The sequence below is a fragment of the Vipera berus genome, assembly GCF_964194415.1.
Source record: "Vipera berus genome assembly, chromosome: 4".
Classification (NCBI taxonomy): domain Eukaryota; kingdom Metazoa; phylum Chordata; class Lepidosauria; order Squamata; family Viperidae; genus Vipera; species Vipera berus.
Window position 1 is genome coordinate 16,040,393 of NC_138206.1, and position 16,533 is coordinate 16,056,925.

At 39.7% G+C, this 16,533-nt stretch overlaps 1 protein-coding gene across 1 annotated transcript in view; it reads right to left on the reverse strand.

The window, feature by feature from the left end:
- Window positions 1-3,230: 3,230 nt before the first annotated feature.
- PGR (progesterone receptor) overlaps window positions 3,231-16,533 on the reverse strand; it is a gene marked incomplete at its 5' end in the record, with an annotated part of 86,327 nt that continues 73,024 nt past the window's right edge. The window contains 4 exons of the mRNA XM_081327737.1: window positions 3,231-3,486; window positions 4,987-5,144; window positions 8,550-8,680; window positions 11,208-11,352. Coding sequence (XP_081183863.1) covers window positions 3,331-3,486; window positions 4,987-5,144; window positions 8,550-8,680; window positions 11,208-11,352 — 590 coding nt within the window. The 3' untranslated portion in view covers window positions 3,231-3,330. The remainder of the gene's footprint in view (window positions 3,487-4,986; window positions 5,145-8,549; window positions 8,681-11,207; window positions 11,353-16,533) is intronic.

Consider the following 16,533-nt stretch of genomic DNA (forward strand, 5'->3'; position numbering starts at 1 on the left):
AACCTCAAAGGCTGAAACAGTGATTATTATGAAATTCAATTAAACCAACTTAAACCACAACTGGAATGTTATTATATGAGGTCATATTTGTTCATCATAAATATTGTTTAGCCTACAATAAATCTTGGAAACAGCCTCTGTAACACTTCTCAGATTGAAGGGTAATAAAAGAACTTCTTATCTTATGAACTCTTTCCAAACTGAGGAATATTTTGTAAGCTTAACACTTTGTATGTGGTTGATTCCACAGCCATGGCTCATTGGCAACTTGCAGAGAAAATACATGGTGACTGCCATCAACAACAGAGCGTAAAGGAAAATAAATGTAAAAATACTGAAATATTTATTGCATTACTTCTCCTGTTTGGAAGGTTTGTAATTAACTAAAACACGCCCCTGCTGGCATATTTGCCTAGGGAATTCTGAATTCTGTATTTTGCAAGCTCCTGAGATAGCAGATTAAGTTCCATATTCCTCACCTCTGCTGAAGAGCTAGGGGTATAATGCCAGCCAGCATGGCATTGTCTGATGCCAGTGAAAAGGTATACATTAGTGGCAGCTGCAAAAGCCAATTTAAATATTTAAAATATTTCAATATTTTATTTAAATATTTAAAAAAGACAGCTTGTTAAAAGAATTATTATGGTGGTTGTAATTTACATTACCCTCTTCTTAAAGGAGTCTGTTGTCTCTTCTTCATCTCTTTTTAACAAACCAATGAAATTTCGATGTTAAATTACAAGGACCTGTTTCAATTCCTGTCTTCATTCAATTCTACATACGGTAATTGCAATGCTTTCCGTATCTCCTTTTGAACAAACCTATAGGATTCTGGTTTCAGTCTTGAAGAATTTCTGTCCTCTGAAATGCTTCTTTTTAATAACTAAGTGGTTTCCAGTTCTTTCAAGCTACTCAAAGTGCAAAACACCCCAAGAAGAGCTTCAAGTTAACAGAGTTAGTTTGTGATAGTGGTAAAGGTAATAACCTAGAACCAGGACAGTGTGAGTTCTAGTCTTCTCTTAAGCATGAAACCTGGCTGGGTGACTTTGGGCTAGTCATTCTCTCTCAGTCCAATGCATTTCATAGGGTTATCACGTAGAAAATAGGAGTATTGACCAAAATTATATTTGAAAAGGCAGGATGAAAAAAATCTAATAATAATAATATTTTTAAACGCTGCAGATAAAAGTAATGGCTTAAGTTCTCAACTCTCTTAAAATAATATCCATCTCTCTCCCCTCTTGAGTAGGAGAGGAAAAGAAGAATTAAATTAGAAACAAACACTGTACTTGATACAAGGTCATCTTGACATGAAACAGAAAAGCTCAACACACATAAAACAAGGCCGACAGATCAGACTTATTTGGACAGTATTTCCACAGAGGTTTGAGAAAAGCTGGGATGGTTTCGGTCAGCTGCAAAGTCTCCCTTGAGCAAGAACAAGAAACCAGCTCTTTGCCAGAGAGGAAAGCAGTACTTCATAACAAAATCAGACGTTTACTGGGTGAGCTGTAGATGTGACGTCCTCAATCAGGATTGGACAGGTTACCTAGAATTATTCATTCCTTACCTTTCATCTATCTTGTAAGGCTCTTGCAGGCATAGTTTCTTGCCTGAGCAGGGAGTTGGACTAGATGACCTCCAAGGTCCCTTCCAACTTTATTATTATTATTACCCCAACAGATGATGGCAGGAATAATCCAAAATAATTACTTTCATTAAAATTGCACCCCAAAGGCTTTATTTCAATATTGTGAAGCACTGCAGTGCACGCTCTGCAGCAGTGCCTTTTTTGATAATGGCACCCATCTTGTGAAATATTCCTGCCAATTAAAATTTGTTAAGTCAATTGCCACCTTTCCCAATCTTATGTGGTCCAGAAGAACAAAAGAATATATCTCATTCTTAGGCAGAAATGGTCAACCATGCTATTTTGGGATTATGGAAATTATAATATGACAGATTTTGCTCTATTGTACAGATATCTGAGCATCTTGCCTTCGGCTCCTAGTAGCGAAGTGAGATATAAATGTAATACACTGACATTACTTGGAGGAAAGAAAAAATCCATGCATAATGTCAAAATAAAAAATAGAACAGAACAGAGTTGGAAGGCACCTTGGAGGTCATCTAGTTCAACCCCCTGCTCAGGCAGGAAACACTATACCATTTCAGACAAATGGCTGTCCAATCTCTTCTTTAAAACTTTCAGTGTTGGAGCATTCACAGCTTCTGGAGACTGGTTGCTCCACTGATTACAATTAATAACTGTCAATATCACATTGTAAAGACTTTACACTTAAAAAAGATTAAGATTTGTATGAGTTGGCCTTTGTGCCCTAATTAGATGGATTGGTGGAGAAGCACACGCCTCTGCAATAAAGACACATTCTCACATTTTGCTGGTGCCTTGTGATTATTCAAACAAGGCTCACTTTTCACTTCCTACTGGAAATTAAAGGCTCCCATCCCTTACTGCAGGGGTCTTCAAACTTGGCCCTTTTGACTTCAACTCCCAGAATTCTTCAGCCAGGCACGCTGGCTCAGGAATTCTGAGAGTTGAAGTGCACAAGTCATAAAAGGGCCAGGTTTGAAGACCCCTGCCTTACTGCCTCTATAGGAGATTTGAGTCTGAAATGGTTTCATATGCAGCTGAATTCATGAGGAATATTTATATACATATACACATGTAACCACACACAGAGACAGAAACGTAATAAAAGCTGAAGTTTTACTCCATTATAGCAATTTAAAAATGAATAATATGAAGGGAAAATGTACAAGGTGACTTCCTGTTCTTAAAAAAAAACAACCTTATCTCAAAGGGATATCTGAGCAGAAATTTAATCAGGCCTATTATAAAATACTTCTTATGACATGTATTGGTCATTCCTTGGGCGAAAAATTCTTGCAAAGGAATTTTTAAAAAAGTTCATGATGTGTGAAGCGGGCTCAGCAAGTAAAGGTTTGCAAGCAAAGTGGACTGGCTCTAGATTTGGCCAGACACCAAAGAGATCCATGAAATCAGTGTAAATTACCGATCCATGTTTGACCTCTCTCTGATTCAGTGTGTTGCTTCTAAGTATGACCGAATCCAGGTCTTATCCATAAAATGTAGGCATACAAAATGACACAGAATTGGGGATGTCTCAACACTGCTAAATCTCATCCATCCAAAAAAAAATCTCCAACAATTTTTAAAAATACACAATTTCTGTATGTTATCTCTACAAATGATGAAAGTGAGAGAGAAAGAGAGGGAGAGAAAGAGAGAGAGGAGACATAGGGGTGGGTGGGATGGAATTGTGGACAGACAGATGGAGAAGCATGTCACTTTTTGTGAAAGAGAAGTGGTTTCACCATTCCTGCCAATATCTTCGGAAGCTGGGCAGCTATCACTTCTGACATCATCTCTGGGAATTCAACACTCAGCGCCCGGGACTGAAGAAATGTGTTGAGACAGTATAAGTGAAGTTGCTTCACAAGCTATATCAAAATAAAATAAGAGAGAGAGGAGGACAGAGGAAAGAGATGAAAATTATATTGCATTGGGTCAAATGGTCCCTGTGTTGTGCCCTTAACCTACATTATTGTTTTGACATATACATTGAGTAAGCATGATGCTGAGCCAAAATGGGATTGCTTACTGTAAATTAGTACCATGTTGGTGATCTGTAAACCAAGATTTATTTTTGTTTAGCAAAGGATGACTTAGTAGGTTTGTGTGAAGATTCTGTATTGTTAATCACTGATTGGCATGTGGCAATTTGTTAGCAAAAATGTGTTAGATCTGACTCTACCAACCCAAACTGACCACTGGGTAATTACACAATAAAATCATTTGTGCAATATACACAATTCTTCAATTTGAAGTTGTAATGGCTTGTTACAAACCCAAGTGTCATTTATCCTTGCTATTCTGCTTTAAATCTCAGTTAACTGATATTATCTGACCAAAGGCTGATGCAAATTGAAGCTTGTAATACTCTCACAATTTAACCAATCACAGCATAACTCAGGAAAACGTTTCTTTAACTTGGTAGCTTTAAGATACGTGGACTTCAATTCCCAGGTGGCTGGAGAATTCAAGGATTTGAAGTCCACACATGTTAAAGTTGCCAAAATTGAGAAACACTGGCTTAGGGATTCGTGTGAATTAAACCCATATGGCCATTTTTTGATTCAGTGTACCATATGAATCCAGAAAGCCTCCCAAAAGTTAGAGTTAAATTATATGGGAATGCAAGCAGAACCAACCACTTTGGCTTACTGAAATCATACTATACAACTCCATTTGATGCAAGAACAACATATGAATACAATATTATTACTCCTAACACTTGTTTTTGGCCAGTGGAAGATCCGGGTAAGTCAAGGGCCATCCTGATCTATAACTGATATGCCGAAGGGCATGCTCCAGAAATGGAATGAGGCCAGTACAAAAGCTAAATATTATACTCTGATAGTTATTCCATTTAACATTAATTAATGCCAACCAATTCAGTCCAGCTGAAATGATTGCAAACTGCCTATCTTGAGTGATCAGGAAAAAAAATATAAACAGTCTAATTAATCCTTGGATGACAGACTTCCAGGAATTCTCAGAGGTGTGGGCTAAATTGAGAAATTGGGTGTACACTCACAAAAGAATGCCATTGTGAATTAAAACCTACAATCTGAAGAGAATTAGGGGAATGAGTCTGGTCTCAGATTACACAGCCTTCTCCATAACAGAATTTTCAACCTTCAGCACACTGGCTGGGAACTTCTGGAAGGTGAAGTCCACACATTTTAAAATCACCCTTTTCATTTTTTCCCCAATTGATAAAAACAAAACAAAAAATAAATAGAGGGAAGAGATTCACTTACTTCTCCGTTCTCTAGAGTATCAGACCATCTGGCGCAAAACAAGAGTAATATCACAGTTCCCGAGATAGTACAAAATTATATTACAACATTATAATATAACTATAAAAGAAAACTTACATCATGCATGGAGTCCATAAGCTTTGTGAGCTGGTAGAAACGCTGAGAACTGGCTACAACCCCTTTCTGTCGCAGACCAATTGCTTTCACCAGCTCTCTGATGTAACTGGTTCTCATCTCATCAAACTGATTTTGGCTTCTGAGTCCTTCCAAAGGAACTATTTTTTTGGAGGAAGAAAAGGATATTTTTACCTCTGAAGCTCAAATTTCAAGCAATAGAAATACACTGTTGTCTCAAATGCATTCAGACTCGACCATTTTGAAACATGTATTCTTCATTAGCCAAGTTTTGAGACTTTAATGCTTGAATCTTGTACTGATTCCTAGTAGTCATAAAAACAGAGACAATCTTTGTATTGCTATTATATTTTATCACAGTTAAGATCACAATTAAGGTGTGCGAATGAATGACAGATGAACTAGTTGAACCAAGCATTAACCATTGATGCATCAATTTGAGCTTTTCTCTGATTACTCAAGGGCCAACTCACTCAGCATTGACAAGGGAGAATTGTCCCTACAGTGCAAGCAAGCTGTCCCCCACCCACCCACCCACCCCGGGCGGCATTACTTGCAATGTAGAAGTGCAAATCTCAAGTAAGTGCTATGCAAGTGGTCCTTGACTTATGTCTATAAATTGGGACCGATATTGCCATCATAAGTCAGAGTAATTGTAAACTGAGATGTCACATGACCACACCAATTTATGAAGCAATCCCGGCCTTCTCCACTGTGGATGATAAGTGAACACCCACCCCAATTCAAGCCATTCTGGGCTTGGTCCTTCCCAGCCCTAAGCCTGAGTAAGATAAGAGACTGCCTTCAACTCCCCCTCCCCGTCTATTCTTCCTCCCCAATTGCTTTTGGCTGTCTTGTACCCTGCCTTGCAGGACAGCAAGCAACCTCAGAAAGTGTAGGTCTGGGGCTGCTTGTCATGCCCCAGCAAGCCTCAGCTGCCCCAGCCTACCCCAACAAACCCCAGCTTCCTTCTCATTCCAATCCCATGTGCTCTCCAGCCCAGCAAACTTCAGCAAGCATTCCTTTGCTCCCCAGTCTGGTCTAGCATGCACCAGAAAGCATTTGTTCACCCAGCTGTCTCCTCTCCCAGTTCCCTGCAGGGACCTTTCACATTTTGCTGTCTTCTTTTTGGATCCAGTTTCTCCACTGAAAGTTTGCCACTTTTTTTTTCCCCTCCCCTTGTTTCTAAAGCACTTTCTTCATAAAGCTACACTGTCTTCAGAAGGCCTTTGGAAAGAGAGCATAGCTTTCAGAACACTGCACTGTCTTTGAAAAGCCACGCTGTCTTTGGAACAAAGCGTTGTGTAGTAGACAGTGCAACTTTCCAAAGTCTTTGGAAATAAGGGGGGAAAAGGTAGGAAAAACAGGAAATATTTGCTGGACAAGCTAAGTCTGAAAATGGACAAGGGCACAATCCAGATCTCTAGTTGTTGTTTTTCAGATTGCTGATTTATTAACCAGGACATAAATTTAATATTAAGATTTAAGATTTAAATTTAATAAATTTAAATCTATTTTTAGAAGATTTCGGATTCCCAGTCTGCAATTTATTGTCTTTTCTCTCATCAATAATTTACTTGAATTTTCCCTTACAATAGAATAGAATAGAATAGAATAGAATAGAATAGAATAGAATAGAATAGAATAGAATAGAATAGAATAGAATAGAATAGAATAGAATAGAATAGAATAGGAAGGGACCTTGGAGGTCTTCTAGTCCAGCCCCCTGCTCAAGCAGGAGAACCTATACCATCTCAGATAAGCGACTGTCCAGTCTCTTCTGAAAAATCTCCAGTGATGGATCACCCACGATTTCTGGAGGCAAGCTGTTCCACTGGTTAATTGTCCTCACTGTCAGGAAGATTCTCCTTAATTCCGGGTTGCTTCTCTCTTTGATCAGTTTCCAACCATTGTTTCTCATCCTTCCCTCAGGTGCTTTGGAGAATAACGTGACCCCCCTCTTGTTTGTGGCAGCCCCCCAAGTATGGGAACACTGCTATCATGTCTCCCCTATTTCTTCTTTTCTTTAGACTAGCCCAGGGGTAGGCAACCTTGGCTCTTTTATGACTCGTGGACTTCAACTCCCAGAATTCCTGGGCCAGCATGGCTCAGCATGGAAACCTCTCCCTTTCCCCTCAGCATGGCTGGCTCAGGAATTCTGGGAGTTGAAGTCCACGAGTCATAAAAGAGCCAAGGTTGCCTACTCCTGGACTAGCCAGACACAAGTCCTGCAGCCGTTCTTGGAGCAATAGGTTATTACATTGGGGGGGGGGGAATCACCAATCTTTGGTTGTTTTTGTTTGTGTTCTGCTTAAGAGTTTATTTATTTAAAACATTTATATAACCTTTATATTTATATTCATACCCAGTCACATTATTAATTGTTGCTGTTGTTGTTGTTTTGTTATTGTTGCTGTTGTTACATTTTCACAACATGATCCCCATTACCTCAGCCCTCTATTGTGATCCAAAAACGATGATACATATGAGAAGAAAATGTAGACTATCTAACCCCCAAGAGGAGAAGTCTCCTCCTCCTGATTCCCCTGAGCCTGAGATCATAGCTTTTCCATTTCATTAGAGCTAAAGAGCAATTAAATATTTAATCATATTTCCATGCAGCGGACTGCAACCACTACAAAATTAACAAGACCACTTTCCAAGAAGAGCGATGGACATTGTGGCTTTATTTGCACAATGCAATGCAGCCCTTTGGATTCAAATACAAAAAGAGTCCTCTGGAACACACAGAATCTTCAAAGCCTACAAGTCTTCAAAGTAGTTGTGTCTTTTCCAGCACTCGGCTGTAGCTGGACAGTAGTGTCATTCCAAGAAAAGACACAGCTTCTTAAAACAGTTGCAGACAGGAGCTACCTATATATTCCCAAGTGCCTTCTCAACCCTTATTCAAGTATCATACCTTATTCAAAGTGCTGGTAGTCCAACAGCGGCATAGCATTGGATCCCTCAGATACTACCTTGCAATGGTTTAATCCATGTGGACATCTCAAGAAGTCCACCCCACCTCACCAGCAACAGAGGGTTAGGGGGAAATAGACCACACAGCATTTCTTTGTATTTTTTAATAGAGTTGCACTTTTTTAACCTGCTTGAAACCTTTTGCTCTGGGTGGATCATAATACTGGGAATGCATGCATGCATGCATGCATGCATCCATTCATCCATCAACCCTCTGCTTTTGGCTGAGATATTTTTCAGACAGAAAGCTGAGTCAAGGCCCATATTTCTGCTGCCTTGAGACACTTGCCTTGACTTCCTTTCATTATGTTAACTCTGGCAGACACCTTTCTTTTCCTCACATTTGCTCAAGTCCTAAAAGGACAGGATAGTCTTAGAGAGAAATGAACTGATAAGTAGATAATTTGCACAAGACCTTCTGCATTCAACAGGCCAGCCCCACAACAGGATTCTGTAATGTTATTGAAAACTCTGCTTCTTTTCACCCAGGCACCTGGTTCAGTGAGAGGGGTACAACTTAACAACAATTTTGCACAAAGAAGGAAAAAAAGGTAGATATGGCTTACTGGTATTCAAGAGGAGCAAGGCTTTCATGCAAAGGAACTCTTCACAGCTTACTTGTAGCTTGACAAACTCTTGTGGAATTTGCCACATGGTCAGGCACAGAGAATAGAACGATGATTCTTTCATCCTCTGTCTTCACATCCCCCAGAAAAGAAAAGCAAAAGCTGAAAAAATAAGTATCAGGCCTGTGGGTTCTTTAAGGTCCTCACTTTGCAAAATGGTACTACTTGGGATATAATTCTTATACCAAGCCAGAATCAAGATTCAGTGAAAAGAAGGCTGAGCTGAGAAGATTGTCTTCAACCAACATTTTTTTTAACCTGGAGAATCAATCTTCTTTCCTGGGGAAGAAGCTGCATTAACTATTCTTGTAGGCCTCAAGCTTGTTTGCCTACATGCAGTGGTGGGATTCAGCCAGTTCTCACCACTTTGGCAAAACCGGTAGCTAATTTTTTGTTGCCCAGGCCTAGAATGGACTTCCGGAAGCAGCATCCACACAGAGAACCAGTTTTTCACATATTTTCACATATTTGAATCCCACCACTGCCTACATAAGTCCCCATTCCCTGAGTCCTTCGGGAAAGGGCGGTATATAAATCTAAATAAAATAAAATAAATATAAATAAATAAATAATCAAGAAGCTTAGAGTTATAAAAGTGTTGTCTGGATCTACAGATAGTCTTCAACTTTCAACCCTTTGTTCAATGACTGTTCAAAGTTAGAAAGGCATCGGAAAAAGTGACTTATAAACATTTTTCACATTTAGGACCATTGCACCCTCCCCAAAATTTTGATTTTGTGACCAAAATTTTGCTCAAGTAGTAAATTGAGGACTACCTATATATTCTTTAATAAGTTGCAGGAAATAAGTCCGAATAAGTACACATCTAATAAAATAAGAGGAATTTAAATATATTAACTTTCAATTAGTCAAAATTTAACTTTACTGTTACTTTTCATACTTCTGGTTTGGTTTGGGGTTTTTTTTAAAAAAAACTGAAAATATTTTGTAGCCCCTTGACATTGTGCCTAGTGGATAATATAATGCTGGAAGCTGTAGTACCAACATATCAGAGGTAGGTTTTTTTTATATATACAAGTTCTGCTTACTTAACATATGTATAGCTTTGTATACATAATATGTCATTCTTGTCCAGAAGCAATATAGTAATGAACTGCATCAGAAGAGGACCAACAAAGAAAAAACTGAGATGCCTAAGGTCATTCATCTCAACCAGGCTATGACACAATGTTACTTCTGAGTGATAAAGGTAAAGGTAAAGGTTCCCCCGCACACGCGTGCTAGTCGTTTCCGACTCTAGGGGCCGGTGCTCATCTCCGTTTCAAAGCCGAAGAGCCAGCGCTTGTCCGAGGATGTCTCCGTGGTCATGTGGCCGGCATGACTTGACGCCAAAGGCGCACGGAATGCTGTTACCGTCCCACCGGAGTGGTCCCTATTTTTCTACTTGCATTTTTACGTGCTTTCGAACTGCTAGGTTGGCAGAAGCTGGGACGAGTAACAGGCGCTCACTCTGTTACACGGCACTCGGGGTTCGACCCGCCAAACTGCCAACCTTCTGATCGACAAGCTAATCTGAGCTGTTCTCAGATCTAGACATTATTTTGAAGATCCAAGAGGTTTCTATGATTTGAAGATACTTTTATTAGTCAGAATAACAGAGTTGGAAGGGATCTAGTCTAACCTCCTGCTCAAGCAGGAAACCCTATGCCATTTCAGACAAATGGTTGTCCAATCTTTTTAAAAAACCTCCTGTGTTGGCACATCCACAACTTCTGGAGGCAAGTCATTCCACTGATTAATTGTTATAATTGTCAGGAAATTTATCTTTAGTTCTAGGTTGCTTCTCTCCTTGATTGTTTTCCATCCATTGCTGCCTTCAGGTACTTTGGAAAATAGATTGAACCCCCTCTTCTTTGTGGCAACCCCTTAGATATTGGAACATTGCTATCATGTCACCCTAGTTGTTTTCATTAAATTAGACGTACCCAATTTTTGCAACCATTCTTCCTCTGTTTTAGCCTCCAGACCCCTAATCATCTTTGTTGCTCTTCTCTGCACTCTTTCTAGAGTCAAGTAGATTCCCACTTCAGAATCTCTCCTGATCTGAGACAGTCAATGATCAATGCACTGCACATAAGCTGCTCATAGGAGCATTACATAATATGATAAAGCATCACAATCAAAGTCACTTCCAAAACGTACACAGCCATGTGCTTAATTTCCAGTCCATTAATTTAAAACTGGTTTCTGCTAGTGAATCACATAAAATATTGATCAAATTACCAACTCAACAAATGAAAACTCTGCTTTATTTGTCTCAATAATACCTTGTCTTGACAATAGTTTTCTAACTCGTAACACATTCTTAATACTACACTGGAGACTGAATTGCTTTAATGACAATGCTGTACTGTTAAACCATTTCAGCTATTTAGAGCTACAACTTGGGAGAAATAATATGTAAATAAGGAAAGCAAGAGAAAAATTTAAGATTAATAGGGACTTTGGTTGTTTTTATTGGAATATCATTGTTTATCTTTTATTTTGAACTGTTGCCCCCCCTTAAAGCTTTATAAATACAAAAACAGGCTATTAATTAAAAAAGTGAACATGTACAACACCATAAATCATACTTACTCATTGAATATTAAATCAGGAGCAAAGTACAGCATTTGACCACTGACATGTTTATATGATCTCCATCCCAGCGCAAAGGCCATTAGACTCATCCATGAATACTGGATAAGAGTTATCTGGTCATCAATATGCAAGTTCCGGAATCCTAGAAAGAAAAAAAGGAAGAGGAATGCTAAATTCTCCAGATACTCCCATGTTACACCTACATATATATATGAAATGAGATTTTGTCACATTTTTGGTTTACTATCATGTATGACAAGCAGGCTACCCTCACTTAGCTTAGACTGGGCCAGTATTTCAGTATTGTCAACTTTAAGATGTGTGGACTTCAACTCCCAGAATTCCCTAGCCAGGATGCTGGGGGAGTTGAAGACTTCTGGGAGTTGAAGTTTACATACCTTAAAATGGCCAAAGTTGTATTGTTACAACAGAAGAAGTTGCACATACTTAGGAAATAAGAGGCCCACACTATAATCTCCTTTTTCTCCTGGCTTAGAATTCATACAGAAACAGTAAATAGGGTGCATCTTAGAGTGACACTAAATCCAGGAATCACCCGGAAACAATCAAGTTATGATATAATTATTGTAAAATTAAAAACAGTATCTTTTAGTCACCGCAACTCCTACATAAGATGTCTCCTCTAGTCATTCAAGTTTATGTTTAGTGTTTGCAAAGATGAAAAGGCAAGCAAATTTCTACTTCAATTAGCAATGACATTTCTTCAAAGTCCCACCTTCAAACATTTAATGTATGGCTTAACTATTTTGTTGTTGTTGTTGTTCTTGTTAGCTGCGAAGTCATGTCCGACCCATCGCGACCCTATGGACAATGTTCCTCCAGGCCTTCCTGTCCTCTACCATTTTCTGGAGTCCATTTAAGCTCACGCCTACTGCTTCAGTGACTCCATCCAGCCACCTCATTCTCTGTCGTCCACTTCTTCTATTGCCCTCAATCTTTCCCAGCATTAGGCTCTTCTCCTGCGAGTCCTTCTTTCTCATTAGGTGGCCAAAGTATTTGAGTTTTAGCTTTAGGATCTGGCCTTCTAAAGAGCAGTCAGGGTTGATCTCCTCTAGGACTGACAGTCCAAGGGACTCGCAGGAGTCTTCTCCAGCACCATAGTTCAAAGGCCTCAATTCTTTGGCGCTCAGCCTTTTTTATGGTCCAACTTTCACTGCCATACATTGCAACTGGGAAGACCATAGCCTTGACTATACACACTTTTGTTGACAGGGTGATGTCTCTGCTTTTTAGTGTGCTGTCTAGATTTGTCATGGCTTTCCTCCCAAGGAGCAGGCGTTTTTTAATTTCTTGGCTACAGTCCCCATCTGCAGTGATCTTGGAGCCCAGGAAAATAAAATCTGTCACTACCTCCATTTCTTCCCAATCTATTTGTCAGGAATTGAGAGGGCCAGATGCCATGATCTTGGTTTTCTTAATGTTAAGTTTCAACCCAGGTTTTGCACTCTCCTTCTTCACCCGCAACAAGAGGCTCTTTAGTTCTTCTTCACTTTCTGCCATTAGAGTGGTATCATCTGCATATCTTAGGTTGTTGATATTTCTTCTGGCAATCTTAATTTCAACTTTTGATTCATCTAGCCCTGCCTTTCTCATGATGTGCTCTGCATATAAGTTAAATAGGCAGGGCGACAGTATACAGCCTTGCCAGACTCCTTTCCCAATTTTGAACCAATCAGTGGTTCCGTGTCCAGTTCTCACTGTTGCTTCTTGGCCCACATATAGGTTTCTCAAGAGACAAATAAGATGGTCTGGCACTCCCATCTCTTTAAGAACTTGCCACAGTTTGTTATGATCCACACAATCAAAGGCTTTAGCATAGTCAATGAAGCAGAAGTAGATGTTTTTCTGGAACTCTCTAGCTTTCTCCATGATCCAGCGTATGTTAGTAATTTGATCTCTAGTTCCTCTGCCTCTTCAAAATCCTGCCTGTACTTCTGGAAGTTATCGATCCACATACTGCTGGAGGCTAGCTTGTAGGATTTTAAGCATAACTTTAGTAGCATGAGAAATGAGTGCGATAGTTTGAACATTCTTTGGCACTGCCTTTCTTTGGAATTGGAATGTAAACTGATCTTTTCCAATCCTGTGGCCACTGTTGAGTTTTCCAAATTTGCTGGCAAATTGAGTGTACCGCTTTTACTGCATCGTCTTTTAAGATTTTGAATAGCTCAGCTGGAATACTGTCACCTCCACTAGCTTTGTTGTTGCTCAGCTTTTCTAAGGCCCACTTCACTTCACACTCTAGGATGTCTGGCTCGAGGTCAGTGACCACCTCATTGTGATTATCAGGGACATTAAGCTCATTCTTGTATAGTTCTTCTGTGTAATTTTGCCACCTCTTCTTAATCTCTTCTGCCTCTGTTAGGTCCCTGCCATTTTGGTCCTTTATCATGCCCATTTTTGCATTAAACTCCCTTCATCTCTCCTTGAAAAGGTTTCTGGTCCTCCCTATTCTATTGTTTTCTTCTATTTGTTTGCACTTTCATTTAAGAAGGCATTCTTACCTCTTCTAGGTTTTCTCTGGAATTCTGCATTCAATTGGGCGTATCTTTCTTTTTCTCCCTTGCCTTTTGCTTCCCTCCTTTCCACAGCTATTTGCAAAGCTTCCTCAGACAGCCATTTTGCTTTCTTGCATTTCTTTTTCTTTGGGATGGTTTTAGTTGCTACCTGTTGTACAATGTTGCGAACCTCTGTCCATAGTTCTTCAGGCACTCTGTCTATCAGATCTAATTCCTTAAATCTATTTGTCACCTCTACTGTATATTCAGCAGGGATATGATTTAATTCATACCTGACTGGCCTAGTGCTTTTCCCTACTTTCTTCAGTTTAAGCCTGCAATGAGAAGCTCATAGTCTGAGTCACAGTCAGCTCCTGGTCTTCTTTTTACTGACTGTATAGAGCTTCTCCATCTTTGGCTGCAGAGCACATTGAATTGTGCAAGCCCCTTCCCCACGACAAGGCAGACAGTAATCCATGAAGGATTACCTTTACCTTAACCATTTTGGGAAAGTTTTAAACAAGTAGACAAATTTCATCCTTCAATTCTTTACTTATTCAGAGCAGTAATCAGAAAAGAAGCCAAGATGAACTAAATAGAGTTACAAATGAAGGAAAATAGGGCTAAGATATATCAAAGTCAAATAGTCATATATAGATTTCCAAATATCTAACCCACACACTTAACAGCACATATATGCCTACTGTTATATTAGTAAAACATCTGAAACATAACAATACTTTATAAGGATATCTCTTACTAGTTTAGATTTTAAATCATTTAAGTTTTTAAAAACAACATTGTCTTGGCTCCAGTCACTGAGAGTCCCATGTAAGCCAAAATATGGACTAGAATGGTTGAATTCAGCCCATCCAGCTTCTGTTTACTGGTCCTGCATTTTAACATTTATATCACCCTGGCTATAACTCTTGTCATCCTTATCCATCGTGTCGGCTAGCCACAGTGAGTGCTGGCAATGAGAATTCTTATCCAACTTAGGCACTTTAGAAAGAGCTGATGTTATCCAGAGACGGTATTTACCGTCATCAGCCCTGTTTTGTGGGATTCTATTAAAAACTACCCCCTTCATGGATTACTGCCTTGTCATGGCGAAGGGGCTTGTGTAATTCAATGAAGCTATGAGCTATGCTGTGCAGGGCCACCCAAGACGGAAAGGTCATAGCAGAGAGTTCTGACAAAACGTTATCCACTGGAGAAGGAAATGGCAACCCACTCCAGTATCTTTGCCATGAAAACCCTATGGACAGTACCAAAAGGCAAAACGATATGACGCTGGAAGATGAGCCCCTCAGGTCGGAAGGCGTCCAATATGCTACTGGGGAAGAGCAGAGGGCTAGTACTAGTAGCGCCAGAAAGAATGAAGCGACTGGGCCAAAGCCGAAAGGACGCTCAGCTGTGGATGTGTCTGGTGGTGAAAGGAAAGTCCGATGCTGTAAAGATTTTTTCTCCATAGGAACCTGGAATGTAAGATCCATGAATCAAGGAAAGCTGGATGTGGTCAAACAAGAGATGACAAGACTGAACATCGACATCTTAGGTATCAGCGAACTAAAATGGACAGGAATGGGTGAATTTAATTCAGATGACCATCAGGTATACTACTGCGGGCAAGAATCCCTCAGAAGAAATGGAGTAGCCTTCATAGTCAATAAAAGAGTAGGAAAAGCAATACTGGGATACAATCCTCAAAATGACAGAATGATCTCAGTTCGAATCCAAGGCAAACCATTCAATATCACAGTAGTCCAAGTCTATGCCCCAACCACCAGTGCTGAAGAGGATGAAATTGAGCAGTTCTATGAAGCTCTACAGCACCTTATAGAACTAACACCAAAAAATGATGTCCTTATCATCATGGGGGATTGGAATGCTAAAGTAGGAAGCCAAAAGATAACCGGAATAACAGGCAAGTTTGGCCTTGGAGTACAAAATGAAGCAGGGCACAGGCTGATAGAATTTTGTCAAGAGAATACGATGGTAATAGCAAACACTCTTTTCCAACAACCCAAGAGACGGCTCTACACATGGACATCACCAGACGGTCAACACAGAAATCAGATTGACTATATGCTCTGCAGCCAAAGATGGAGAAGCTCTATACAGTCAGTAAAAACAAGACCAGGAGCTGACTGTGGCTCAGACCATGAGCTTCTTGTTGCAAAGTTTAGGCTTAAATTAAAGAAAGTAGGGAAAAGCTCTAGGCCAGTCAGGTATGAATTAAATCATATCCCTGTTCAATATACAGTAGAGGTGACAAATAGATTTAAGGAATTAGATCTGATAGACAGAGTGCCTGAAGAACTATGGACAGAGGTTCGTAACATTGTACAACAGGTAGCAACCAAAATCATCCCAAAGAAAAAGAAATGCAAGAAAGCAAAATGGCTGTCTGAGGAAGCTTTGCAAATAGCTGAGGAAAGGAGGGAAGCGAAAGGCAAGGGAGAAAAAGAAAGATATGCCCAATTAAATGCAGAATTCCAAAGAATAGCTAGAAGAGATAAGAATGCCTTCTTAAATGAACAATGCAAAGAAATAGAAGAAAAGAATAGAATAGGGAGGACCAGAGATCTTTTCAAGAAAATTGGAGAGATGAAAGGAACGTTTCATGCAAAAATGGGCATGATAAAGGACCAAAATGCCAGGGACCTAACAGAGGCAGAAGAGATTAAGAAGAGGTGGCAAAATTAAACAGAAGAACTATACAAGAATGAGCTTAACGTCCCTGATAATCACAATGAGGTGGTCACTGACCTCGAGCCAGACATCCTAGAATGTGAAGTGAA